At 34.8% G+C, this 27,663-nt stretch overlaps 1 protein-coding gene across 3 annotated transcripts in view; it reads right to left on the bottom strand.

The window, feature by feature from the left end:
• ANKRD31 (ankyrin repeat domain 31) overlaps nucleotides 1-27,663 on the bottom strand; it is a 245,194-nt gene that overhangs the window by 182,252 nt on the left and 35,279 nt on the right. For 2 of the 3 annotated variants that reach the window (XM_077139447.1, XM_077139448.1), the window contains exons 3-8: nucleotides 20,087-20,196; nucleotides 15,326-15,366; nucleotides 12,123-12,199; nucleotides 5,786-5,829; nucleotides 2,516-3,061; nucleotides 78-358 (exon numbers count right to left, since the gene is read on the bottom strand). In XM_077139447.1, the coding sequence (XP_076995562.1) occupies nucleotides 78-358; nucleotides 2,516-3,061; nucleotides 5,786-5,829; nucleotides 12,123-12,199; nucleotides 15,326-15,366; nucleotides 20,087-20,196 (1,099 nt within the window). Of the gene's footprint in view, nucleotides 1-77; nucleotides 359-2,419; nucleotides 3,062-5,785; nucleotides 5,830-12,122; nucleotides 12,200-15,325; nucleotides 15,367-20,086; nucleotides 20,197-27,663 lie in introns of all 3 variants that reach the window. The other variant, XM_077139446.1, reaches the window with a different exon arrangement.

Raw genomic sequence — 27,663 nt, 5'->3', positions numbered from 1 at the left:
ACCCTGTGTCCCCAGACATAGAATTATCTATAGGTCTGTAACTCACCTGAAGAGAAAGAGATAATTTGATAATATACCTGAAATTCTTCACTGAAGATTTATTATTTGTTTGATCCTCACACCTAAGAATTTTTGGAAAAATCTTTTCTGGCATCTTATTTATGTCATCTGTGTGCTTTACAGTGCTGGCTACTTTTAGATTTTTCAGTCTGGATGATCTCCTTAACACACATGGTGTTTCCTGGTCAGAGCTATTTTCCAATGGATTTAAATCGCCTTTATCATTTAGTTGATCAAAATAGGTGGCACTTTGATGAGCCAAAGTCTGCAACACATAAGGATTTGGGTCTTCTAAAGTCTGTAATAAGATATAAATACATACACAAATAATTATGGCACTGTGAAAAAGTTAGAACGAGAAGAAATTAAGTTTCATCTGGTGCCTTTATATGATGAAAGTACAAGAATTCAAACACATATATGAATATAATGAAAAATTTTTAAATAATTAATGCTATAAAGGACAATTTAGATTTAAAAGCCGAAGGCAAGATGAGCATGAGTAAAAATTATTTTGACCAATATTCATCCTTAAAGTTCAAGGGCAAACCTACAGATACTCTGGGTGCTTCAATTTCACGGGAAACAGATACTGAGAAATGGTGAGGGACCCATAAAATTAGAAATATCCTACTAGTTCAGATCAATAGGCTATTCAGCCTGGGATTTTTTAACTGAAAGTGGTAATAAGCGATATTTTATGGGACAAGATAGTACACAACCTCCACTGACAGATTTTAAAAGGTAACAATATTATCACAAATGGCTCTAACTTCCCCTTAATAATCCATTAACAATAATCCAGATTTAACATCTGAAGAGGATATTTATTTATTTGTTATTATTTTTTGCATAGGCAGGCACCAGGAATCGAACCCAGGTCTCTGGCATGGCAAGCGAGAATTCTGCCACTGAGCCACCATTGCACTGTTTGGATATTTATTTTTATATATATCATCTAAACCTTTCTTGAGCTTATTTAGATATCCAGTTTGCAAAGCCTCTCAAGATAAGTTCCATATTTTTATTATAGCTGAGTAAAAGAGTATTTTCCTTGATTTGTTCTAAATAAGTCTCCTTTCTCCTTTCAAAAGGGTTTATTTTTTTCTGTTTTTAAGACATTCTAAGTTTGCATTCACTCTATCCATACCAATCATAATTTCCTGTACTTTACTCATACGCCCTCTTTTCAGATTAGAATAATGAAATTTTTATCTTCATGTTCTATCCTCATGGTCAGCTTAGGTATAGTATATCTATTTAGAGATCTGCTGACCAGAATTGCAAGCAGTATTACTTCAGATTTATATATTACAACATAAGTTCAACATTAAGTTATCTAAGTCTTCCTAGGGATCTGCATAGGATCATTTTGGTAATAGGCAAAAGAGAAAAACAAAGAAAGAAAACAACTGAAATGACCATTATTAGTGAATTGGTTACATAAATTACAATATATCCATACAGTGAAATACCTTTTAGCTACGTAAAAGATTTATGTAGTACTATATTTGCTGAAATGGGAAGATAAACAAGATGTATCATTAAATTTAAGAAAATGAGTTGTAAAGCATCAGGTATTATAGAATCCCAGTAGTATAAAATAAACTTACATAACATACATACAGAAAATATTGGAGACAGATAAACAAAACTTAACAGCAATTATCTTTAGAGAGTGGAATTGTAGGGGACTTTTCTTACTATATTATTATTACATAATGATTTGATGTTTGAACTTTTTCATAATGAGAATGTATTACTATTTTAATCAGGAAAAAAATAATGGTTGTGTTAAAGGAAAAAGAATTGTCACCATGAAAAAGGGACATACTGAACGGTAGGTCACTGCAGGGCCTCCAAGCATAATGCCAAAAGAAATCTAAACTCCAGGAACTGTGCCGCCTGACAGTATTATCAGATACAGAAGGAAAAGTTCTGCTTAAGGTAGGCATAACTTTTTCTTCTCTCTTGGAAGTCCAACTATATATAATTTATATCCAATGGGAAATTAATGTGGAATATTTCATCTTTACTCTGCACCCAGGTAGACATAATAATTTTCTGGGCTAACAGGGAAAATTTTGGTAAAGAACATTTTCCTTCCTATATATAAATAAGTTAATGATATATCTTCTCATGTTCCAACAGGGGAAAAACTTATCTATTTTAACTTACTAATCCCTTGAAAATTCTACCCCAGGGACCTCTAAAAAGATTACTGCATACTTCAAAGTAACGGTATCTGCAGGGTTGTTCATATTTGGATAGAAGGTTTGAATTTAATACAGAGTATGTAAGTATATGGACTAGTTAATGGTTTTACTCTAAAGGGCAAAACTCATAGATTCATACTTACACCTCCCTGTTGCACTGATAGATCTTTGTCCCATAGTTTGGCTACCTTGGAACCTTGTTCAAATGGTGGAGTAGAGCAAAGAGACTCAAACTTTACCTCTGCTATTTGTGTACAATCTTCATCAGTCAGAGACACGCTGGGCTCTTCTTCTAGATATTCATTTCCAGCACTGAAACTGCTGCCTCTCTCTTCTCTGTGATGGATGGGTCCCAACACGTCTTCTGACAATGTGTTCAGGGCTGCCAACAACTCAGCTGGCAAAGCATCATTCTCTCTGTTTTCTAGTAAATTTCCATGACATGGCCACAAGGCATTCAGAGACATTGGTTTGGAACTCAGAGAGTTGCTTGTTGGATTACTCAACACACTTGTTACTAAATCATTCATTATTTGAAATGGTTTTTCCTCTTGGGTGTTTTCTGGTGATGTTAGCAACCCTTCCAAGGCAGACACAAAAGTTTCAAGAGAACTTTCTTCATCCTTGTTTTCTTCAGAAATCATGGCCAATGTGACTTCCTTTCCAGACTCAGAAAATGTATTTGGTGCTGCTATCTTCTCTGGTTCTATTAATGATGTCTTCTTCACAGTGACCACACCTGAGAAAAGGCTAATTTCAGGGGAATCTCTGCCTTCACTTAGTTCCTGTGTATTCCAAATAGAAATCCCATCATTACAGCATATACAAAAAAGTGTTTCACATGAAAACTTTATTGTTAATTCTGTTGGTAAGTTTACACTCAAAAGTTGTATAAACTTTCCTTCCCTTCCAAAAATAAAAAGAATACTCTTTGTCATTTTCCTATACCAAGCCATTAATGGCTGTGAACCCAAGGTTAAGTATTTAACAATAAACCAAGGGTAAAATGGACTAGACCATAATAATAAATGGCAAATTACACAGCTAAGCTTAAATTATCTGTGCTAATGGAGACACAGATGGCACAGGTAGTCAAATTAACAGGTAATCTGAAAACCTCACTGAAGTCAATTGGTTATAAGAATTTTCCCTTGCCAAAAATTTCTACCGAGTTGTATAAAAATTATGAACCAGGAACAAAATTTGGTGTAGTTTCACCTTTTTATTCCATACCTTTGTGTGAAATGCAAATGTGATGTGAAAAAAGCCAAAGGACAGGAGATCAGAGAGAAAAGAGGAGAAGACAGTTCGTGTAAATATTATGAGACCTGGCTATAAATTAATGTCTCTAGGTTGTGGTTGTTTTAAATAAAGAACACATCAGAATTTTCATTTCTAAATGAGCATTATTTTCCAAAGGTATTATCTTAATAGGTTATATCTATTTTCACAATGTTTCTAATACTCAAATATTTCTGGAATTCCTCTTTTGAAATTGCCCCCAAAATCAGTTCATAAACCATTCAAGAAAGTATATCCCAAGTACTTTAAAGACACTACTTTTTTCAACACTAAAAACTGATACTCTGCTCAATCTTATATAATATTGAGTTTCAATGGGTTTTAATGAGTTTTGGCTGTTTCTAAAAATCAAATCACCTTCTACTGGCATACCACTCTGACCAGATAAACATGCTATAACTTGTAAGCCCTCTGAAATTCTACTTTGATTTGAAAAACAGAAGTGAAAAACATTTTAGTCTCCTTTCCCTCCTTTTCTACCTGTCACCATTTATCTTCTCTGTATATAACATGTAGGGCTTAAGAAAATGTGTATACTTATTAGTAATGCAAATTATAATTTGCTTAGAAAAATAAAGAGAATCTGGAGGGAATTCAAGAACCCGTCCTACCCATTCTTTAAGTGACAGCTCAAGGTCTACCTCCTACTTGAAGTCCTACTAAATCCAAAGCCCTAGATGTAATAAAGTATATATCATGGGCCTGCCCAAAAGGAACTTAATTTCTAACTGAAGAGTCAAGTCATAAATATAAATAATGTTATATGGAACACTATATGGAATCAAATGAATGGCATAAACTTTACTTTTGATTCCATATCAAAAGTGGAATCAAACTGTTTATCAAACAGTACTAAACAGGACTAGTGACTTGCAAGAACCGGTTTCAGGGGGCTGGGGGCAGGGGCTGAGAATTAAGTTTGAAAAGAATTCGGTTAAAAAGATTTCTTTTTTTTTTTCTTTTTTTTTATTAATTAAAGAAAAAAAAAGAAATTAACACAACATTTAGAAATCATTCCATTCTACATATGCAATCAGTAATTCTTAACATCATCACATAGATGCATGATCATCATTTCTTAGTACATTTGCATTGATTTAGGAAAAGAACTAGCAAAACAACAGAAAACTATATAGAATGTTAATATAGAGGAAAAAATAAAAATAATAATAATAGTAAAAAAAAAAAAAAAAAGAAAAGGAAAAAGAAAAAAAAAAAAAGATTTCTTCACCATAGAACTTTTTAGCACATGTGCATTATAAATCTTTAAGAGGAGATTTTATGATACCACATTCCCCAAACTTTTTGTGTAAAGAATCCTTTTTCTCAGAATATCTATCAATGTCATAGGGTGCAAGTGATTGGGAAACAACTGATTTAGTCAATGAAAAATGAATTCTTAAGAGGGACAATTACTTCAGTGATGATCACCAGAGTCATGTAAGAAAGATCCACAAAGAGACTTGAGCCAGAAATTAAAGATTTATGAAGAAGTGAAAGAAGGGAAGGAACACATTTATTAAGTATCAAATAGATGCCAGACACAAAAGCACCACTGCACTCAATCACATGATAATCTGTAGAGTGGATATTGCTACAGGTATTACAGAAGTAAAGGACAGAGTTGACGCTATCCGGTTCCAAGTTGTATGCCTTTTCTACTGCCTTCTGGCTCGTAACCTGAGCAAATGCACAGAGTAATGGGACTGGGTAAGGTACAGTTGAAATAAAGAAAGTTACAGATAAAGTAGGGTTAGCCTTGGAAGGTTCCTGGTTGCCTGGTATTCCTAAACAGAAAGCAAAGCCAAAACAGGCACTCATACATGGCTACTGATAAACAACTAGAAAGTGGGGAAACTATCTGGAAGGAAATAGTAAAGATCTGGGATTACTGACAAATCAAAAAAAGGCATTTTTGCTATATCATCCCAGTAATGAGTTTTATAAGGCTTCTCTTATAGATAAAGAACAAGAGTTTTACAGTGTTGGATAAGAAACACAGATTAAGAAAATAATTTTATTAGAGTTAAGGAAAAACAAATGCTGGAAGGAACTATTAGACAAGAATAGATTTATGTCTATTTGAAATGTTTTTTTCATTTTCCTCCTTAGGGGAAAACCCTAAATGGGCCTGATACTTATATTGACATTTTTAAAAAAATCGAAACCAATAATCTACATAGCTAATCACTCTTATAAAGACCAACCTTTTCTGTGTTTGTCAAAACTTCAGTATTTTCAGCCTCAGGTCCTAAAAGATAAAAATATTTATTTTCATTTCAGTTTTATTAAAGTATTAAAAGCATACCCTCTTGGTTAGCATTTCTTGATCATATATCTTGAAATAATTACCACAGAATTTTATGTGAAATATTAAATATTTTATGAGTATTATACTGATATAAAAGTATTACTCTTTGGAGTCCTGAAACTCTTCTATTTCTTTAAAAAAAAAGTATCCTATTTGGGATCAGGTAAGATTGTAATTATTGGGAATTAGTTCAAATAAAAACCAATCTATTTATTTTGGCTGAGTTATTCTAGACATTTCCAACTATATAAGGAAAAATTATATCTACTTTGTCATTCTCTCTTCCATTAAGTGTAACAGAGTTGAAATTAATTCATGCTGTCTGGAGTCAAGCATGAAAAAATAACCCATGTATGGGCCAAAAGGAACCAGGAGATTGTCCCTAATACGGAGGACTGCTGCCTTGCCTCAGTAGCTTCACCTACACCATCCACTCCTCACCCTCCTCTCTCTGCACTGAGCTGGATGTAGTAATTTCCAGTGACAAGTAAGGTTTGTGGGATCAGGAAAAAAGATATCTTCTTCTATTCCACTCTTTGCAAGAGTCTTCTTCTTTACCATCAAGACATGGATATTCTGACACACTCGGGCAGAAATTCAAGGTTCAATGGCATTTCAATCATATGTTTGAGTCATTTTTTTTTTCATTTCTTTTGACGCTTATTTTAACATTAAAGCAGGTAATTATCTGCTAGACTTCAGAATGCATCTTCATAAGAAAGACAGGTTTTTTCAGGGGAAAAAATAAACATAAATATATTTGGTAAGCGTCAAATCCCGCAAAATGTATCTTTTTTCTCCCTTCACCTTTGCTATTTGATGATGAAAAACAGCCAGGAGGTTAAAACCATGGCATTCCACTCCCTCAAAGAATGGTGAGCAAATACATACATACATACATATATATATATGTATGTATGTATGTATGTATGTATGTATATATATATATATATATAAAGAAATTTATTTTCTATTCTTACCTTAGAATCCTTTCTGTCAAGTACTCATGCTATATTATACCATCTATGTCTTAAGTTATTCAAAGTTTTATAACTGTAGGTGCATAAAGTGTAATACCAATGAAAGAAATATTTTTAAATAATAGATACATCTTCAATTATCTTTACAAGGAATTGTTTTGTTGTTTTTATAAATAAGGTTTCAGAACTTTGTGGGGTGGAGGGACAGTTTAAAAACTGAGAAAAAGATTTTGCCCTCTTCCTCCTTCTCTGAATTGTAAAGAAAGGCATCTTCTCTCATGTTGTCTTTAACAACCTAATCATCAAAATGATCATTATTTTATATCAGTAGCTGCTATTTTTTAATTTTTATAAATTACCTAACATATTTTACAGTGATTTGATATACTGTTTAAAAATAAACACATTTACAGGGAATTCTCATTTCCTAGCTACAAAATTTATCTAAGGCAGCCTTTAAAAATGCAAAAGGAAGTTTTAAATATTGAATTCTTATCCTTTAGTAAATTACTGAAAGATTTTATACATCTTCTACTTACGACTAGAGAGAGAAAAATGCAATGGTAAGTATGAGAAATAATTTAAAAATTCCAAACGCAAAGAAAATGTTCAGAGGAGCTAAATTTTAATTTAAAAACAAACTATTTTAAAGCCAGCTCTATTTATTGCTATTTACTGAAGGAAGTTTGCTTATTTTGATCATTCAACAATTTTGTCAGGTCAATTACTCTTCGAATTGCGAGGGAGGAGATAGGATTGTGTTAGGATAGAGTTAGCTGTAAAAGTAAGAATTTAATAGTTTATTTATATGTAATTTGACCTATAAACTGTAGTGATATTAAAATGAACTTCCTGTTCTGAACAATCTGAAAGAGTTGCCATGTGAATTGACAGAAGGTAAGAGAACTACCAATTCTATGGGTCTCGGGTCACAGCAGTTTCAAGGCAGCAAGAAACAAGTGATTATCCTGGTATGCATGGCATTTTGAAAGGAACAACAGTAAAAGAATGCAGACTTAGAAATTAAATTAGTTGGCAGCAATTTCTTCCTTGACCTACCGGTTCTTTAAGAGTGTGTGTTGAGCCTCCATATATTTGTGTATTTTCTGGCATTCTGTCTGTTATTGATTTCCAACTTCATTTCTTTATGATCTAAGAAAGTGTTTTATATGATATCAATCTTTCTAAATTTATTGAGACTGCTTTGTGACCCAGCATATGGTCTACCTTTGAGAATGATCCATGAGCACTTGAGAAAAAGGTGTATTCTGCTGCTGTGGGGTGTAATGTTCTACAAATGTCTGTTAAGTCTGGCTCATTTATTGTATTATTCAAATTCTCTGTTTCTTTATTGATCCTCTGTCTAGATGTTCTCTTCATTGATGACAGTGGGGAATTGAAGTCTCCAACTATTATGGTACCTGTGCCTATTTCTCTTTTCAGTGTTTCTCTCATGTATTTTGGAGCATTCTGGCTTGGTGCACAAATATTTATGATTGCTATGTCTTCTTGTTGAATTGTTCCTTTTATTAATACATAGTGTCCTTTTTTGACTCTTTTAACTGGTTTACATTTGAAGTCTAATTTGTTGGATATTAGTATAGCTATTTCTGCTCTTTTCTGATTGTTAATTGCATGAAATAATCTTTCCCCAACCTTTCACTTTCAGTGAAATATCTCAAGTCAAATGAAAATGAAAACACAACTTATCAAAATTTATCGGATGAAGCAAAGGCAGTGCTAAGAGGAAAATTTATTGCCCTAAATGCTTATATCAAAAAAGAACAAAGGGCAAAAATTCAGGAATTAACTGTTCATTTGGAAGAACTGGAGAAAGAACAGCAAACTAACCCCAAAGCAAGCAAAAGGAAAGAAATAATGAAGATTAGAGCAGAAATAAATGAAATTGAGAACATGAAAACAATTGAGAAAATCAACAAAACCAGAAGTTGGTTCTATGAGAAAATCAATAAGATTGATGGACCCTTAGTGAGATCAACAAAAAGAAGAAGAGAGAGGATGCAGATAAATAAAATCAGGAATAGAAGACAAGACATAATCACTGCCCCCATAGAAATAAAGGAGGTAATAACAGGATACTATGAACAACTTTATGCTAATAAATACAACAATGTAGATGAAATGGACAAGTTCCTAGAAAGGCATGAGCAACCAACATTGACTCAAGAAAAAATAGACGACCTCAACAAACCAGTCACAAGTAAAGAAACTGAATTAGTCATTAAGAAGTTCTCAAAGAAGGAAAGTCCTGGACCAGCTGGGCTTCACATGTGAATTCTACCAAACATTCAAGAAAGAATTAGTACCAATCCTTCTCAAACTCTTCAAAAAAATTGAAGAGGAGGGAAGGCTACCTAACTCATTCTATGAAGCCAACATCACCCTCATAACAAAGCCACACAAAGATATTCCAAGAAAAGAAAACTAAAGACCAATCTCTCTAATGAATATAGATGCAAAAATCCTCAAGAAAATTCTTGCAAATTGAGTCCAGCAGCACTTTAAAAGAATTATACACCATGATGAGTGGCTAAACAAAGTGTGGTATAGACATACAATGGAATATTATGCAGCTGTAAGGCAGAATAAAGTTATGAAGTATGTAACAACATGGATGGACCTTAAGAACATTATGCCGAGTGAGATTAGCCAGAAACAAAAGGACAAATACTGTATGGTCTCACTGATATGAACTGACATTGGTGAATAAACTTGGAGAATTTCATTGGTAACAGAGACCTTCAGGAGATAGAAATAGGGTAAGATACTGGGTAATTGGAGCTGAAGGGATACAGATTGTGCAACAGGACTGAATGTGAAAACTCAGAAATGGACAGCACAATACTACCTAACTGTAATACAATTATGTTAAAACACTGAATGTGAGAATGATAGAGGGAGGAGGGCTAGGGGCACAAATGAAATCAGAAAGAAAGATAGATGATAAGATTGAGATGGTATAACCTAAGAATGCCTAGAGTGTATAATGATAGTGACTAAATGTACAAATTTTAAAAATGTTTTTGCATGAGGAAGAACAAAGGAATGTCATTACTGCAGGGTGCTGAAAATAGATGGTATTAATATTTTAAAATTTCAACTTATGTATGAGACTAAAGCAAAAAATGTTTATGGTACAAAATTTATATTTTGACTAGTGCATTTCCTAATATAACTTATGTAGACAGCTTAACTGAACACCATAAGTACATGGAACCTTGAGTAGGACATGAGATTTTGTTGGTTTGTCCAGAGTGATGCCCCGATGAATCCCAGAGTGATTTGAACAGTGAATAAAAAAGTATTTGCAAAGTCCCCTTTGGGGAATGGTGAGAACAGGGGAAAATTCAACTTCCCCAAGTTGAATTCTTGATATTCTCACATGTAGTGTGGACAACCAAAGCTATAGGCTGAGGCCCCAGTCTTGGGGTTTGTTCATATGAAACCTAACTGCACAAAGGATAGGTCAAGTGCACTTAAAATTTAGGCTTAAGAGTCACCCCCAAGAGAGCCTCTTTTGTTGCTCAGATGTGGCCTCTCTCTCCAGCCAACACAACAAGTAGACTCACCACCCTCCCCCTGTCTGTGTGGGATATGACTCCCAGGGGTGTGGACCTTCCTGGCAACATGGGACAGAAATCCTAGAATGAGCTGAGACTCAGCATCAGGGGATTGAGAAAAATTCTAGAATGAGCCGAGACTCAGCATCAAGGGATTGAGAAAACCTTCTCGACCAAAAGGGGGAAAAGTGAAATGAGACAAAGTGTCAACAGCTGAGAGATTCCAAACAGAGTCGAGAGGTTATCCTGGAGATTATTCTTCTGCATTAAGTAGATATCACCTTGTTATTCAAGATGTAATGGAGAGGCTGGAGGGAACTGCCTGAAAATGTAGAGCTGTATTCCAGTAGCCATGTTTCTTGAAGATGATTGTATAATGATACAGCTTTCACAATGTGACTGTGTGATTGTGAAAACCTTGTGTCTGATGCTCCTTTTATCTATCCTGTCAACAGACGAGTAGAACATATGGAATAAAAATAAGTAATAGGGGGAACAAATGTTAAAATAAATTTAGTTTGAAATGCTAGTGATCAATGAAAGGGAGGGGTAAAGGCTATGGTTATGTATAAATTTTTTTTCTATTTTTGTTTTATTTCTTTTTCTGAATTGATGCAAATGTTCTAAGAAATGATCATGATGATGAATATGCAACTATGTGATGATATTGTGAATTACTGATTTTATATGTAGAACGGAATGATCAAAATAGGAATGTTTGCATTTGTTTGGTGTATTTTGGTATTTAAAAAAATAAAATTAAAAAAGTAAAAAAAAAAAAAGAGTACATTATAAGGAAAAATTTTAAAAATAAATAAGTAAAAATGTGAGCCCCAAATCACAAGTCGAAAGAGCAGACATTTGGAGAAGCAGTTTGTGATTTCTACTGAGCAGCTTATGGGCAACTATATGTAGCATGACCCAAGGCCAGTAGCCACATCAGTTTTATTTGTAAAAATGGTTAATGATGCCCCAAGCAATGTTTGGTGGATCAGCCTAGTTGTAAATATATCTGTTTCAGTTTGTTAAAGCTGCCTGAATGCAATATACCAGAAATGGATTGGTTTTTTCAAAGCGGACTTATTAAGTTACAAATTTACAATCCTAAAGCCATGAAGATGTGCTAATTAATGCATCCAAATAAAGGTATCTTGACTCTGAAGAAAGGTTAATGACCTCCAGGTTTCTCTGTCAGCTGGGAAGGCACATGGTAATATCTGTGTCTTCTCTCAACTTCTGGTTTCGAATGGCTCTCTCAGCCCCTGTTTCCAGTGGCCTTTTCTCTAAGCATCTGTGGTTCCTCACTCAGCTTCTCCAGGACAGACTCTGGGTTTTATCTTTTAGGTTAGCATCTCCAAATAACTGTAACTTGGTTCATCTCTCTGCTCTCTGTGTCAGTTCTCAGCTCTGTTTACTGTCTTTTATTCTCTTCATGGAGAATTCCAGTAAAAGGATTAAAACCCACTTGAATGGGCACAGTCACATCTCCATCAAAACAACCTTATCAAAAAGTCCCATCCAACAATACACCTGCCCCCTCAAGACTGGATTAGAAGAACATGGCTTTTCTGGAGTTCATAACAGTTTCAAAGCAGCACAATATCTATATCTAAATAAGCATTCTATGTTCAGGCAAAGAAAAAATTTCATAACTGTATCCATGAAAACATACCTGGAATACCTTGGTGATTCAGTGAAAGTTCAGCCTGGGGAAATATCACAGTAAGCTCTGGATAATCTGCTGCAGTCCTAAAAATATCAATCAATTAATTAATAAGTGAAAATAAAAATAATTTTGTAATGGAAAGAAAAAACACTATTTCTCATTCAAATACAAAGTAAACTTTTTTTTTCATTTAAAGGGCTTTCTTAAAGGATATTTTTTGCTGTGACATTCCACTTACTTTTATAATTACTACCAATTTAACATTTACTTCCAACTGATTGCAAAAATGAAGAAGAGAATTGGAAAATCAGTAGATGAACTTTACAAACAAGCTAAACTACATTTAGGTCTGAAAGTGATTGTCTGCCATAGAGAGGTGCTGGTGTCAGGGAGAAAGTGGTCCTGAATTAAGTATCTTTGTTATCTACATGTGCAAATACACTGAATATTTGTCATTATAGTTTTAGATATAAATGAAAGTCACCAGTGGGAAAAATTCTCAGAAAATATTTATCATTTTTTTATTTCACAGAAAGCAAAGAAAGTGGGAAATACTGAAGGGAAAAGGCTGAAAGCAAAATGAGGGTTATGCCTAATCTGCAATTTTAACCATTCTCCCTTGACTAATTAAAAGTTGATTGACGAAAGACAATCAGTTAACTTTTTTCCTGCTAACCTATCTTCATTAAAACAAACAAACAAACAAACAAACAAAAACCTCTTGTTTCAGCTGTTTTAAGGGTAGTTTTTATGTGCCAGGCATAACTAGCTAAATCCTAAGCAAAAATAATGTATTGAGCATTCTCTCCTGTTCAAAAACAGAAGGGATCAATATATGTCTTATCTTAAAAATGGAAATGAAACTACTTATACAAAATGATAATTTAAATGAGGCAAATTGAAAAAAATGCTGATTTTCCCCCTAAAATATGATTCTTTCTAAATAATAAGTTGAAAACAAAATAAAACTATACCTTGAATCAACAATAGATTTCTTCTTAATTACAAAATATTTAAGTCTGAAAAGTGAACAAAACTTCATCTAAATTATTAAAATTATTTATGATAAGCAAAAACAGAAACAACCTAAATGCCCAATAATGGGGCAATTATTAAACACCTTATAGCATAGTCAGTCATATAGTAAAATGGTATGAGGCCATTAAAATTCACATTTTAAAAATATTAATGACATCAGAAAATAACTATGGTAAACTATTGCTTACAGTTTAAAAACAAAATATAGAACTACCTACAGAATGATCCCAATTCTTTAGAAAATATGAACAAAAAATATATATATATAAGAATATATATATATATATATATATAAAGCCTAAAATAAAATGTATCAAAATGTTAACAATGGTTCTCTTTGGGCAATGGGATTATGGAGGCTACATTAGTCTTCTTTAGTCTTTCCTTTTTTTTCCATTTCTGAAAATGAAGTTGTATTATTCATATGTTCAGTAAAAGAGTTATTTTTAAATAGCAGTTCTCAAACTTTTTTGATCTCAGAACTCCTTATCAGTCTTAAAAACTACTGAAGATCCCAAGGAGTTTTTGTTTAGGTGGGTATATTTATTTATATTCATATATTATAAATTTAAGTGAACAAAAACTTTAAACATGAATTCATTAAAAATACTGGTAATAAGTAACATATTAACATATTTTATCAAAAATTACTGTATTCTCCAAATGAAAAAAAATTAGTGAGAAAAGTGGCATTGTTTCACATTTTTTAACACTCTTTAATGTAGAAGATGGCTACCATCTTATATCTGCTGCTACATTAAGTCTGTTGCCATGTATTGTTTTGTTTTTATTTATAACATTATGGCCTCAGAAAGATAGGAAGTTAGAAAAGGAAGGAGCATTTTAACAGCCTTTATAGATAATTGTAGATATTCTTTTTTGATATCATACCAAAACTCTACAAGCAAAAAGTTTCTTAAAGGTTAGCTCAAATATGGAAACTGAAACAAAATCATGAATTTTTTGTGTTCTGTTAAATTAAAATCCATTGGTCTGTCTTACACTTTGAATGGATCTTTTACTCCTGCATGATTTTGTAACATATGCATTTGTCTTTTAGAAAATATTGATTCACTGAGAAATGTAGATCATCCTAATGTTGACATATTTCATTATAAAATATTTTGTAAAATCACCTCTATAAATATTACCACTAATCTCATTAAAAATTTTTAAATATTGGAAAGTCAGCAAGGTCATGGTGGTGGATAGAAGTTTCCAAAATTCTAATTTTCACTTGAAAGCTTGAATTTTTTCATTGGCGACAAATGTCATCAGCTGTTTTCCTTTAAATGACCAGCTTACTTCATTCATTTTCAAGAATATATCTGCAAAATACCCAAATGTGAATAACCAGTTTGTTAGTTATTTTTTCATGTAAAAAGGAAAAGAAGGGTCTCAGTGAAATAAAGAGGCTGGTTCTGCTTGCAACTCAAACGAATGCACATGTGCTTTCCTCAAGGCAGTCAGTCCTACTTCAATATGCACAGAACTTCCCATTCCATCATAAAGAATCTTAAAAAGATATATACGCAAGGTTAGAAGATTAATAAAACTAATAACTTTTCTGTGTCATCAAACACATTCCTAAGTAAAACTGACTTTTTTTAATTGTGAGTACATGGCAGTGACAAACATAACGACTACTACTGCTCGATGCCATGGCCCTGATTCCTACTAAGGCTCTAGCATTTTACCCGCCAATGCTTTAGCACTATCAGTACAAATGCCTCCATGTAACAGTGTTCACTCAGCAAATAATGTGTTTCTATTATGAAATTAGTTTTGACTTCTGAAAGGGTCTCAGGGACTGAGGCACTTTGAGAACTACTGGTTTAAAAGAACTGAAAGAATAAAGTTTCAAAGTATATAGTTGTATGAAGTTGAATTTCAGTAAGCTCTACTAATGGTTCCTTCACTTTAGGCTATAAATTTGCTTTTCAGTCACTATTAAGAGGCAGAGAATCAATTTATCTTAATCTAATTCCATTTTTGTTATGAAATGAACCTTAAACAAAATAGCATCTATTTATGCTGCTAAAAGGCTAATTATCAACAAAATGTAACCATTTTAAAACAGCTGCACAAAATAATGAAGATTCATTTTAGATGTACAAAATGACCCAAAAAAATGCCTATAATATAATGAAGCCAAAATTTAACAGACTCACTGTAACTTGGCTTGCTTTTGCTCCATTTCATCTTGAGGTTGCTAGGAAGGAAAACAATAGTTTGTCCAACTGATAAATATCAATCCAACTCAACAGGCTAAAAATTTCACATTTAAGACCATCTTGTGATTTTAGCTACTTTGAATTTAAAACAGTTTGTGGAACTTGAGTGGAAAGGAAAAGAAGAGTTCCTTTTTTATTTATTGCCCGTTTTCCCCTCTCCTAGTTCATTAATCTTTGATGGTTTTGAGGAGCCATTTTTGTCAGGTTTTGAGTTGTACTGCTTCCCCTGAGGGCCAGAGATTATACAGAATAGAAATGCAGGATGCCAAGTGTATATTATTATAAAATTATACTTGCACTGACCCTCTATTAATTACACAGCATGTATTAAAGAAGAAGTTTGCAAACTTTTTTCTTAAGGTCCAGAAAGAATATATTTTAAGTGTTCTGGGCCAAGAGGCAAAACAGAGTCTATTACATGGGTTCTTATATAACAAGAGAGAATAAATTTTTAAAAATATTTTATTCATAGAATTCAAAATATAATAATAATTGAGTAAAATTTTTTTGTAGTACAGGTCTACTAAGAAGAATGGAATGTTTTTGGGGGGGAGATAAAAGTTCACTTAACTAGGGTTCAAAGATAGTATTCCCTATCTTCAAAATCAATTATAAATGTTGACGTGTTAATGCCGATCTGTAATGAGATTTTACATATTTCATCTTTGAAAATGTTTTTTCTCACAGATATGTACTTTCAAATACTGATACTAACCATTAGCATATAATTTGAATCGAGGTATTTATTGCTTGGAAGGCATTTATAGAATTCTACTAGATTCTTCTCTTAATATGTGCCTTTTGGCTTGTCATTATATTACAGATTACTCCCCGTTGAAGGTTAGATGGAAAATCCTCAACTGTGCAGTTAAGTGGATTGTGAAATATGGAAATTTCCTTTGCACTTGCCATCAGATCAAAAAACTTCTGCTGGAACTGTAGACTAAGACCTGAAAATATTCCAACTAGAAATGTTTGTGTGAGTAAAGATCTAGCTTCTTGTTTAACTGTTAAAGCATGGGAAGTATGTAAAGCAGCTTGATATTTTGTTTCAACCAATATTAGTTTGTCACCGAAATGACTATAGCATAGTATAAGATTCACATATAAGCACTGCTTTGCTATATCAGAAAATTCAAATTTAGTCTGAATTCGTTAAGACACATTATCAAATCAGCAGCCAGTGGTAATTTCCAAAGTCATTCAGTGTTCAATAATAGTGGCTGAGAGCAGTTCTCATCCAGAAAAATTTATTTCTTAGCCCTACTAAAAAACTCACAATAAAACTTTACCACTGCTAAGTCAGCAAACTATGCGGTAAAGTCAGGATGTTCAGATTCTATTTCTGATTAAAAAATCACTAAGTTGATGATGGTTAAGTCCGTAAGAGCAAATTAAGTACACCATTAACATTACTGGTTTGATAACACATAATAGATGGTCTATAAATACCTGCTGGTGAAAGATATGATGAATAATCATAGCTTTAAATATCTTGCATTTTCACAAGCTTTATAAATATGCCCAAATAAGCCTTTTTTCTGCTCCACACATATTTTTACCACCATTAGTTGTAACACATCTTACCAAATTCCACTTCAGTGTAATATATTAGTATTTTCTCAACTTCTTTGAAAATACTCTCAACTCTAGCTGTTCTTTCAGAGAGGCTAATTCTTTAGTCACTTTAATCAACTACGCATTGGTTCTTCAAACAAGCAATGATTGAGCAGTATTGGTAAAATTTGTCAGTTCATCAAAACCCAAGGAAAACCACTTGAAGTTATTTGCCTTGTTTTGTAATTCACTATTAATGTGGCTCCCATCATTGAAAGTTCTTGCTGAAAGGTTAATAGTCCTAAACAAATTAATGTTTTCTCTGGACACATTTCTTCAGTTGCTGCAATCATACGGTATTTTAAAACTATCAGTAAATGGCTATCCTTGCTTGGCTAACATAAAATTCAATGTGATTGCAGCTTCGTTTTCATTTTTATATTTTTGTGAAGAAATTCTGCCATAATGAGAGATTCCATTTAAAATTTCTCATTTCCCTGATTGCTGGCTTCTTATGGGTTTGGAATAATATTGTGATCAAGTGTTTAATTTGTAAATGTCAAAGTATATTCTTTTAGCACTGCTATAGTGTTATTCCACAATAAAATACAGTGTTTTGTCATATTCAAAAACAAAATACTCCACATTTCAACAGCCCTTAAAAGTGAGACATTCAAAGTCCACTTTTCTCTTTTCTTGTTTCAACATGATGTGTATGCACAGGCAATAAAAATAAAGAAAATGTCATGGTACAGCAATACAGGTGGCATTTGAAATGCTATCAAGTTAACTGTATCACTGCAATGTGTAGTGTGCTAAACAGCAGTGTGAAGCAATGAGAGTGCCACGTATAGTCTTTGTTGTAACTACTGAACTCTTGTTTTAGCATGAAAGCGGTCATAAACAATCCATATGAATGTGATTGTATTATAATAAAATTTTATTTATTTATGGACAATGAAATTTGAATTTCATGTAATTCCCCATGTCACAAAATATTCTTCTTCTTTCAATTTTTTTAAACTATTTAAAAATGTAAAGGTCATTCTTTGTGCACGTTATAGTTTGCCAACCTGTGTGCAAATGTTAAACGTTGGCAGCACCTAGTTCTCAGATCATACCAGAAAATCTGAAGTTACTGTGTCCTTTTCAAGAAAATATTAAATGCACTGATAAAATGTTTCTATTTTAAGATTTCACAGAACACAGACTTCTTCCACTTTATTAGGAACACTTACCTTATATATCTTGTCAGCATCAAAAAAGATATTTAGAAAAAGACTCTGAGGATTATGTTCATTTTTATGATTACTAATAAGGCTTTCTGAAAATATAGCCATTAGCCTGAACTTTCAAGTATTTTTTATCACTATTATGGCCATAATAACAAGAGCCTTGATTTTCTCAATTAACATTCAGTGTTATTTATTGATAATGTATCTTTACACACCTCAAGGTCTTCAGGTTGGTTCCACATGTATGCATTCTACACCATGTAAGCAGGCTTTCTAAGGCTCAGAAGCCTTATAAGAATTTCAAGAGATAAGCCTAGAAACTCCTCTAGGATTACTTCAACAGGGTATATTTATATCGTCACTAGAGATTTCTAAGTCTGTACAAAGAATTCACTCAAATATCTGTAATATTTATTTCATTTATCTTGCCAAAGGACAAGTGACCTTCTTGCTTTTAGGTGGCTCAGCTATTTATGCCTAAGAGAACAGATAGTGGGAAAGAATGTTACCTGCCTCCTGGGGCTAAAAAAGACCCTGCAGTGAACATACAAACAGTCTCTCCACGAGCTCGGACCCTGCCAAGCCTAACCCTTCTTCCATTATACACTCATCAACAAGCTTGTTAGTCCCCTTCAAAGTTCATATTAACCTGTTTCACCTTCACGTTTTGATAGTGGGATGGAAGGTGGAGGCTGAAGAAGAGAGGAGAAAAAGTGAGATTCAACCTTGACTCACACCTCTTAGATAGAGACTCCCATCTCAGAAGGAAGAAGGTAGAGAAGTGGCTGTCTGGTTATAGCAGCAGGATTGAATTATTACTTCTTGACAAACAAGTCTTCCAGATGGCCAAAACCATTTATAATGAGAACAGTGATATCCCCTAATTTTTATAGATACTAATGTCTCTAATTATCTCTCCAGACATATTACCAAACTTTCAAAATAAAAATGTATCCATGCAAAGTTTAAGAACTACTTGTCAAAAAGGGAAGGTATTACAAGAGCCAACAAAAATGATGAGTATAAAAACAGTTTAAAAGTTTGGTACTATATTTTGAAAAATTAGCATGGTGTGTGTCAATCCAAAGAGCCCCTATTTCTTCATAATTTGCCCTTATTTAAAATTGCTTATTTCTTTTCTGTTAACTTTCTGGTTTTATTTATTTTAGTCAAACTTGAGATTGATTCAGAAAGTACAAAGGGAAAATAGGAAACAATCCTGTAGAACACAATTTTAAGACTAAAATAGCTTATTTCTAAAATAGAAATTTGAAGCTGAAATGTCAATATTGTATCTGAGTATTAAGGAAGAATTTACTTAGGAATCTGTTTAGTATTTAGAATTTATTTATAAATCTGATTGAGGTATTTTCATTAAATAACTCTGGGAAAGTACCTTTCCTGTTTTCTCTACTTCTTTATTTGATAAAATCAATTGATCTCATGCAGTTAAACTGTAGAAGATCCAATTTCTTAGAATAAAAGGAAAAATTGTGTGGCAGTATCAATATTTGTCAGGTTAGGCCATAATATTAATTAAAAATCTGCTGCAAATGTTTAAAATTTGGTTTATATGTTCTAAATTTTACTGTGGACAAATAAAGACATCTATTTTACTCTGAGTGAATTCTCATGAAGGTGAAAAATAGAGACAGATATCAATTACTTCACTTGTTCTTCTTATCCTAATTTTACAAGCCCAACAACCAGCAGATGGCTACTTTACTATTTGATAGTAAACCTTTGAAAGACACATTCATTAACTCTATAAGACCTCCACAGCAAAAAAAAACTCATAAGAAAGAAGTAAATAATAGACAAAAACATCATCATTAGTAATTTGCCACTCTTAGATTCAGGATTCCCAATCTTTAATAAATAAGCACTCAATCAATATGCTACACACCTGTAAAACCGTATCCTCACTAAGAACAGGCATCATCTTATTTTTATTCATTTGCTCTTCTGAATTCTCCATGAGTTTGAATGCAAGCTGAATTTCAGGAGAAGGCAAGCCTAGAATGAAAAATACTCATAAATCATTTGCAACAGTTTTGCTTTGATGATGACCCAAAGATTTTACTGACACTGAAAAATGTCATTAAAAATCATTTTGAAATCAAAATTTCTTACCTACCACTTTTATGTATCAAGATTTTCAAATCATTAATTAGGAGGAAATGAATACACTACACTGAACAAAACAATACTTGATATTTGTTTCAAGATGAATTAATGCAAAGGGTATGTGTAGAAAATTACATAGATTTGAATCCCACTAAATAGAATACTGTTTTTATGTATTTTTATAACATTTGTAATAACTCATAAAGCTAGAAAATAATCTAAATAATCTATGTTAAAGTTGGAAAATTAAACCCATATTTTAACATTTCTTTTCTCCTAAATTCCTAAAGAAATATCAAACAAAAACGATTTTTAAAAAATATATCCAGGAAGATGACCAACTAGTGTTGCTCAATTTTAGCCCTGCTCCACGGAAAAGTTGGAGACAGGAAGGCGACTGAGGTGGCAAATTAGGAGTGCGGCTAACTTAGCCTTCTGCACCACATGTGGCAACCCTAATTGCAGAAGCCAAGGAACTGAGAGGCAGAAAGTTGGAACCTGGCATGGAGGCGTCGAGCCGCGGAACCCACAGGAGTGCACGGAAGGGAACACGGCACTAGGAAGTAAGCAAGTCCATGTTCCTTGGGTGTGCTACCCTCACCATCACAGCCCGATGACCAGCAACTCACCACACACCCCACACACCTGAACCCCGTCACCCACTCCCATTCCCCGCGCTCCAGGTGCCCCCACCCCACCAGCCCCCAGTGCATGTACCTGCCCCACACCCTCACCCCAAATGCAGCCCAACCCACCTCTCCTGCACCCCTCTCAAGCATTACCTAGGCCTCACTGTTCCTTGCAGGTGGGTGCTGGCACATAAAGTTTGTCAGCACTAACCTCCATGGATAGAAAATGACATAGAGCAGATCAAGAAGACAGTAGAAGAGCACAAAGAGGAATTTGAAAGAATAAATAGAAAAATAGCAGATATCACAGAGATTGAAGACTCTACTGACCAAATAAAAAACATACTAGAGACACACAACACCAGGTTTGAAGAGATAGAAGAAAGAATAAATGATATAGAGTACAAGATAATTAACTTTGGAGATTCAAAACAGCAAATAACAAAAAAAGATGGAAAAAATGGAATGGGAACTCAGGGAAATGATAGACAAAACAAAGCACGCAAATATAAAAATCATTGGTGTCCCAGAAGGAGAAGAGAGGAGTAAAGGGTAGGGAGGAGTAGTTGAGGATATAATGGGGGAAAACTTCCCAACCCTAATAAAGAACATAAATATACAAGTCAAAGAAGCCCAAAGAACTCCAAACAGAATAAATCCAAATAGGTCTTCCCCAAGGCACATACTATTCAGTCTGTCAAATGTTGAAGAGCAGAAAATGGTGAAAGCAGCAAGAGAAAAACAATCTACTACATACAAGGGAAATCAAATAAGACTGAGTTCAGAGTACTCAACTAGCACCCTGGAGGCGAGAAGGCAGTGATATGATATATTCAAGATCCTGAAAGAGAAAGACTTTCAGTCAAGAATTCTGTACCCAGCTCTGCTGGTTTGAAAGGATGCATGTCCCCTAGAAAAGCCATGTTTTAAATTAAATCCCATTTCATAAAGGCAGAATAATCCCTATTCAATACTGTATGTTTGAAACTGTAATCAGATCATCTCCCTGGAGATGTAATTTAATCAAGAGTGGTTGTTAAACTGGATTAGGTGACGACATGTCTCCACCCATTTTGGTGGGTCTTGATTAGTTTCTGAAGTCCTGTAAAAGAGGAAACATTTTGGAGAATGAAGGAGATTCAAGAAAGCAAAGAATGCTGCAGCACCATGAAGCAGAGAGTCCACGAGCCAGGGATCTTTGGAGATGAAGAAGGAAAATGCCTCCCAGGGAGCTTCATGAAACCAGAAGCCAGGAGAGAAAGCTAGCAGATGATGCTGTGCTGGCCATGTGCCCTTCCAGATAAGAGAGAAGCCTCGACCATGTTCACCATGTGCCTTCTCACTTGAGAGAGAAACCCTGAATTTCACTGGCCTTCTTGAACCAAGGTATCTTTCCCTGGGTGCCTTAAATTGGACATTTCTATAGACTTGTTTTAATTGGGACATTTTCTCAGCCTTAGACCTGTAAATGAGCAACTTATTAAATTCCCCTTGTTAAAAGCTGTTCGGTTTCTATATTGCATTCCGGCAGCTAGCAAACTAGAACACCAGCCAAATTGTCCTTCAAAAACTGAGGGAGAGATTAAAGTTTTCACAGACAAAAAAGTCCTGAAAGAATTTGTCAACAAGAGACCACCCCTACAAGAAATACTTAAAGGAGTTCTGCTGGCTGAAAAAAAAGGACAGGAGAAGGAGCTCTGGAGGAAGGCACAGAATTGAAGAGTACCATTAAGGGTAATTTACAGAATACAAAGAGAAAGAGGGAAGATAATATATAGATCTGACAAATAAAATAAGAAAGATAAGATGGTGGATTTAAGAAAAGCGTTTTCAGTAATAACTTTGAATGTTAATGGACTAAACTTATCTGTATTAAAAGATACAGATTGGCAGAATGGATTAAGAAATATAATTCAGCTACATGCTGCTTACAAGAGACTCATCTTAGCTCCAGAACAGCTACTAAAGAAATAGAAACAGTACAGAACAGCTCCCGGAGCCACGACAGAAAACAGAAACACAGCGTACCCCATTCTGGAACGGCTGAACCGGCTAAGAGAATCCGCTGCGGTGAGGTCCCCGAGAGGCGCGCGCTTCCCCGGGCCATGGCGGCTAGCGGCCGGAGCCCCTCCCTCCCTCCTTCCCGGGCCGGCTGGGAGATTTGGATCGGCGGTCCCTCAAGCCGCGGTGGCCGGCGGCCCCCATGAGCGGCTTCCCGGGCCAGCTGGGAGCTTTGGATCGGCACCCCCCAAGCCACAGCGGCCGGCGCCCCCCCAATGCATGGCTTCCAGGGCCGGCTGGGAGATTTGGATCGGAGTTCCCCCAAGCCGCAGAGGCCAGCAACTGGAGCCCCTTCCACACACGTGGCTTCCCGGGCCGGCTGTGAACTTTGGATCGGCACCCCCGCAAGCCGCGGTGGCTGGCGCCCCTCCCCCAACGCGTGGCTTCCCGGGCCGGCTAGGAGATTTGGATCGACACTCCCCCAAGCCGTGGCAGCCAGCGCCCCCCACCACGTGCGGCTTCCCGGGACGGCTGGGAGATTTGGATATGCACTCCCCCGGCCGTGTCGGCTGGCAACCCTCCCCCACAGTGAGAGACTTCCAAAGTTAAAGGAGCCACAGCATCTTTTACTGGTGGGACCCGCAGACAGACAAGAACCACATACTGGGCAAGATAAGAAAAACAGAGCCCAGAGACTTCACAGGAAAGTCTTTCAACCTGCTGGGTCCCAAACCCAGGGAAATTGGATTAAATGCCCAGATGCCAGCAAAAACTAACAGATCACACCAGGAAAATTGAAGATATGGCCCAGTCAAAGGAACAAACCAATAGCTCAAATGAGATACAGGAGCTGAGAAAACTAATTCTGAATATACGAACAGAAATGGAAAACTCCTTCAAAAACCAAATCAATAAATTGAGGAAGGACATAAAGAAGGCATGGGCTGAACAAAAAGAAGAAATGGAAAGTCTGAAAAAACAAATCACAGAACTTACGGGATTGAAGGACAAAGTAGAAAAGATGGAAAAAACAATGGAAACCTACAATGGTAGATTTAAAGAGACAGAGGCTAGAATTAGTGAACTGGAGAATGGAACATCTGAATTCCAAAAACAAACAGAAACTATAGGGAAAAGAATGGAAAAATTTGAGCAGAGGATCAGGGAATTGAATGATAAATATGAAGCGCACAAATATACATGTTGTGGGTGTTCCAGAAGGAGAACAGAAGGGAAAAGGAGGAGAAACACTAATGGAAGGAATTATCGCTGAAAATTTCCCAACTCTTACGAAAGACCTAAAATTACAGATCCAAGAAGTGCAATGCACCCCAAAGAGAATAGACCCAAATAGGCGTTCTCCATGACACTAGTTAGAATGTCAGAGGTCAAAGAGAAAGAGAGGATCTTGAAAGCAGCAAGAGAAAAACAATCCATCACATACAAGGGAAACCCAATAAGACTATGTGTAGATTTCTCAGCAGAAACCATGGAGGCGAGAAGACAGTGGGATGATATATCTAAATTACCAAAAGAGAAAAACTGCCAACCAAGACTTCTATATCCAGCAAAACTGTCCTTCAAAAATGAGGGAGAAATTAAAATATTTTCAGACGAAAAGTCACTGAGAGAATTTGTGACCAAGAGACCAGCTCTGCAAGAAATACTAAAGGGAGCACTAGAGTCAATACGAAAAGACAGAAGAGAGAGGTATGGAGAAGAGTGTAGAAAGAAGGAAAATCAGATATGATATATATAATACAAAAGGCAAAATAGTAGAGGAAAATATTATACAAATAACACTAAATGTTAATGGACTGAATTCCCCAATAAAAAGATATAGACTGGTAGAATGGATGAAAAAAACAGGATCCTTCTATATGCTGTCTACAGGAAACGCATCTTAGACCCAAAGATAAACACAGGTTGAAAGTGAAAGGTTGGGAAAAGATATTTCATGCAAATAACAACCAGAAAAGAGCAGGAGTAGCTATACTAATATCCAACAAATTAGACTTCAAATGTAAAACAGTTAAAAGAGACAAAGAAGGATACTATCTACTAATAAAAGGAACAATTAAACAAGAAGACATAACAATCATAAATATTTATGCATCGAACCAGAATGCCCCAAAATACGTGAGGAATACACTGCAATCACTGAAAAGGGAAATAGACACATATACCATAATAGTTGGAGACTTCAATTCGCCACTCTCATCAATGGACAGAACATCTAGACAGAGGATCAATAAAGAAATAGAGAATTTGAATAGTACAATAAATGAGCTAGACTTAACAGACATTTATAGGACATTACATCCCACAACAGCAGGATAGACCTTTTTCTCAAGTGTTCATGGATCATTCTCAAAGATAGACCATATGCTGGGTCACAAAGCAAGTCTTAACAAATTTAAAAAGATTGAAATCATACACGACACTTTCTCGGATCATAAAGGAATGAAGTTGGAAATCACTAATAGGCGGAGTGCCAGAAAATTCACAAATATGTGGAGGCTCAACAACACACTCTTAAACAACGAGTAGGTCAAGGAAGAAATTGCAAGAGAAATTAGTAAATATCTCGAGGTGAATGAAAATGAAAACACAACATATCAAAACCTATGGGACGTAGCAAAGGCAGTGCTAAGAGGGAAATTTATTGCCCTAAATGCCTATATCAGAAAAGAAGAAAAGGCAAAAATTCAGGAATTAACTGTCCACTTGGAAGAACTGGAGAAAGAACAGCAAACTAACCCCAAAGCAAGCAAAAGGAAAGAAATAACAAAGATTAGAGCAGAAATAAATGAAATTGAAAACATGAAAACAATAGAGAAAATCAATAAGACCAGAAGTTGGTTCTATGAGAAAATCAATAAGATTGATGGGCCCTTAGCAAGATTGACAAAAAGAAGAAGAGAGAGGACGCAAATAAATAAGATCAGAAATGGAAGAAGAGACATAACCACTGACCTCACAGAAATAAAGGAGGTAATAACAGGATACTATGAACAACTTTACGCTAATAAATACAACAATTTAGATGAAATGGACGGGTTCCTGGAAAGGCATGAACAACCAACTTTGACTCAAGAAGAAATAGATGACATCAAGAAACCAATCACAAGTAAAGAAATTGAATCAGTCATTCAAAAGCTTCCTAAAAAGAAAAGTCCAGGACCAGACAGCTTCACATGTGAATTCTACCAAACATTCCAGAAAGAATTAGTACCAACTCTCCTCAAACTCTTCAAAAAAATCTAAGTGGAGGGAAAGCTACCTAATTCATTCTATGAAGCCAACATCACCCTCATACCAAAACCAGGCAAAGATATTACAAAAAAAGAAAACTACAGACCAATCTCTCTAATGAATATAGATGCAAAAATCCTCAACAAAATTCTAGCAAATCGAATCCAGCAACACATTAAAAGAATTATACATCATGACCAAGTAGGATTCATCCCAGGTATGCAAGGATGGTTCAACATAAGAAAATCAATTAATGTAATACACCATATCAACAAATCAAAGCAGAAAAATCACATGATCATCTCAATTGATGCAGAGAAGGCATTTGATAAGATTCAACATCCTTTCCTGTTGAAAACACTTCAAAAGATAGGAATACAAGGGAACTTCCTTAAAATGATAGAGGGAATATATGAAAAACCCACAGCTAATACCATCCTCAATGGGGAAAAATTGAAAACTTTCCCACTAAGATCAGGAACAAGACAAGGATGTCCATTATCACCACTATTATTCAACATCATGTTGGAGGTTCTAGCCAGAGCAATTAGACAAGAAAAAGAAATACAAGGCATCAAAATTGGAAAGGAAGAAGTAAAACTATCACTGTTTGCAGACGATATGATACTATACGTCGAAAACCCGGAAAAATCCACAACAAAACTACTAGAGCTAATAAATGAGTACAGCAAAGTAGCAGGTTACAAGATCAACATTCAAAAATCTGTAGCATTTCTATACACTAGTAATGAACAAGCTGAGGGGGAAATCAAGAAACGAATCCCATTTACAATTGCAACTAAAAGAATAAAATACCTAGGAATAAATTTAACTAAAGAGACAAAAAACCTATATAAAGAAAAGTACAAGAAACTGTTAAAAGAAATCACAGAAGACCTAAATAGATGGAAGGGCATACCGTGTTCATGGATTGGAAGACTAAATATAGTTAAGATGTCAATCCTACCTAAATTGATTTACAGATTCAATGCAATACCAATCAAAATCCCAACAACTTATTTTTCAGAAATAGAAAAACCAATAAGCAAATTTATCTGGAAGGGCAGGGTGCCCCGAATTGCTAAAAACATCTTGAGGAAAAAAAACGAAGCTGGAGGTCTCGCGCTGCCTGACTTTAAGGCATATTATGAAGCCACAGTGGTCAAAACAGCATGGTATTGGCATAAAGATAGATATATCGACCAATGGAATCGAATAGAGTGCTCAGATATAGACCCTCTCATCTATGGACATTTGATCTTTGATAAGGCAGTCAAGCCAACTCACCTGGGACAGAACAGTCTCTTCAATAAATGGTGCCTAGAGAACTGGATATCCATAAGTAAAAGAATGAAAGAAGACCCGTATCTCACACCTTATACAAAAATTAACTCAAAATGGATCAAAGATCTAAACATTAGGTCTAAGACCATAAAACAGTTAGAGGAAAATGTAGGGAGATATCTTATGA

This window comes from Tamandua tetradactyla, chromosome 21 (assembly GCF_023851605.1).
Source record: "Tamandua tetradactyla isolate mTamTet1 chromosome 21, mTamTet1.pri, whole genome shotgun sequence".
Taxonomy (NCBI): Eukaryota; Metazoa; Chordata; class Mammalia; order Pilosa; family Myrmecophagidae; genus Tamandua; species Tamandua tetradactyla.
This window is presented reverse-complemented; position numbering and strand designations above follow the sequence as displayed.